This window comes from Coffea arabica, chromosome 6c, assembly GCF_036785885.1.
Source record: "Coffea arabica cultivar ET-39 chromosome 6c, Coffea Arabica ET-39 HiFi, whole genome shotgun sequence".
Lineage (NCBI taxonomy): Eukaryota > Viridiplantae > Streptophyta > Magnoliopsida > Gentianales > Rubiaceae > Coffea > Coffea arabica.
The window spans coordinates 56,386,672-56,388,749 of record NC_092320.1 but is presented as its reverse complement, the minus strand read 5'-3'; the positions used below and the strand labels follow the sequence as shown (position 1 = coordinate 56,388,749).

At 43.4% G+C, this 2,078-nt stretch overlaps 1 protein-coding gene across 1 annotated transcript; it reads right to left on the bottom strand.

Moving 5' to 3' along the window:
* Positions 1 to 743: 743 nt before the first annotated feature.
* LOC140008815 (uncharacterized) lies at positions 744 to 1,817 on the bottom strand. The gene has a single exon (XM_072053705.1). It carries the CDS (start codon positions 1,815 to 1,817, stop codon positions 744 to 746), a length of 1,074 nt encoding a protein of 357 aa, XP_071909806.1.
* Positions 1,818 to 2,078: the final 261 nt, after the last annotated feature.

The following is a 2,078-nucleotide window of genomic DNA, read 5'->3' as shown; positions in this document are numbered from 1 at the left end:
TTTAGCTCATGCGGGTCTGGAGCAACAGGCAGTTTAGACTCATGCGTCGTGGAGTACTTCACTTTTTTTTATGGCATGTATAGCTTCACGAATTTCCCATTTATAGGACCAATTTTCACGCCATCTTTGTCCACCAATTTGTACGCACCATTCGTGTAGATTTTTCGAACAATGTACGGCCCATCCCATTTAGAAACGAATTTGTCTTTAGTGCGATGAGTCATAACTATTGGCTTTCGAACGGCAAGTACCATGTCCCCGACTTGAAAGGAGCGACGTCGAACTTTCTTATTAAAAGCTCTAGAAAGACGGGCTTGATAGCACTCCAGATTTTGTTGGGCCTCCAATCTCTTTTCATCCAAAGCTTCCAATTCTGCAAGGCGCAGGCGAACATTTTCTTCCTCCATGAGCCCTTCTTGGATAGCAATTCTCAAAGAAGGAATTTGTTGCTCAAGGGGCAGAACAGCTTCTACACCATAGACCAAGGCATATGGCGTGGTTTGCGTCGGAGTTCGGTATGTGGTGCGATAGGCCCAAAGAGTTTCGCCTATCCTTTCGTGCCAATCCTTCTTTGACTTTGCCACCACTTTCTTCAACAAGTTACATAAAGTTTTGTTGAATGCCTCTGCGAGACCATTGGCGGGGGCATTATACATGGAGGACTTGCGTTGCTTGAGATTAAATTTCTCACATAACTTATCCATCAAGCCATTGGAGAAGGATTTTCCATTATCAGTGATAATTTATCGGGGAACTCCATAACGGTAAATAATATTCACACGAATAAAATTCACCACATCTTCCTTTCTAACTTGCTTAAGCGGTATGGCTTCAGCCCACTTAGAAAAGTAGTCGGTCGCAGCCAATATATATAAGTGTTGACCGGACGACTTTGGTAATGGCCCCACAACATCAAGGCCCCAAGCATCAAAAGGCCAAGAAACAACGGTCGGGTGTAACGGCTCAGGTGATTGATGAATGTAATTTGCATGAAACTGGCAAGCTTGACATCTTTGAGCATATTCTATGCAATCTTTGACCATAGTAGGCCAATAGTAGCCCATCCTTTTAATCCGAAAATACAACTTGGGACCGGATTGGTGAGTTCTACATATTCCAGAATGTGCCTCGTGCATCGCCCGATATGTCTCGTCTTCGCTCAGACAGCGCAACAGTACACCTTTAAATGATTTTCGGTACAGCGTGTCCTTGTACAAGATAAAACGAGGGGCACGACGACGGATGTCAGTTCTCCTACGTTGCTCCTCAGGTAATTTTTGATATTTGAGATAATCAACGAGGGGTTGTCTCCAATCTTCTTTGTCAATTTCATAGGTTGAGACCACATGAGCGTCGCCTTCTTCAATATCTTTATCATCAATTAGTGATGGAACTACCCACTTTTGGCATACACGAACTTGTATCTCATGATCCGGCATGGCAAGTGAAGAGGCTAGCACAGCTAATGCATCAACTTGCTTATTTTCCCTTCTAGGAACATGCTTAATACTTGCATCTCCAAGCCGCTTCATAAGTCGCGCTGCATATTTGTGATATGGAATTAATTCGGACTTTTTGACTTCATAACTCCCCAAGAGCTGGTTGACCACCAATAGAGAATCACCATAGATTTGAATGTCCAACTGTTCCATGTCGACAGCTATTTCAAGTCCGAGTATGAGAGCCTGGTACTCAGCGACATTGTTTGAACAATGTTGACTTAGAGTAAAAGAGTATAGCAATATCCCTCCATCAGGAGTTATAAATACAATCCCCGCTCCAACCCCATGACGATGAGCAGCACCATCAAAATACATTTTTCATGGTGGGCGAATCTCAATAAGGAGTACATCCTCATCTGGTAGTCCATCACTTAACTCCCATTCAGCAGGTATAGGGTGATCAGCAAAAAAATTCGCCAGAACTTGTCCTTTCACAGTTTTCTGAGGCACATAAATAATCTCAAACTGTTGTAGCTGAAGATACCATCTAGCTAGACGGTCAGACAGCACTGGCCTGCTCATCACATATTTTATAGGATTCGCCCTGGAAATGAACCTCACACTATGCGCTTGAAA

Excerpts from the sequence above, each read along its gene's own strand:
- LOC140008815 (XM_072053705.1), bottom strand. The coding sequence starts at position 1,817 with ATGTATTTTGATGGTGCTGCTCATCGTCATGGGGTTGGAGCGGGGATT.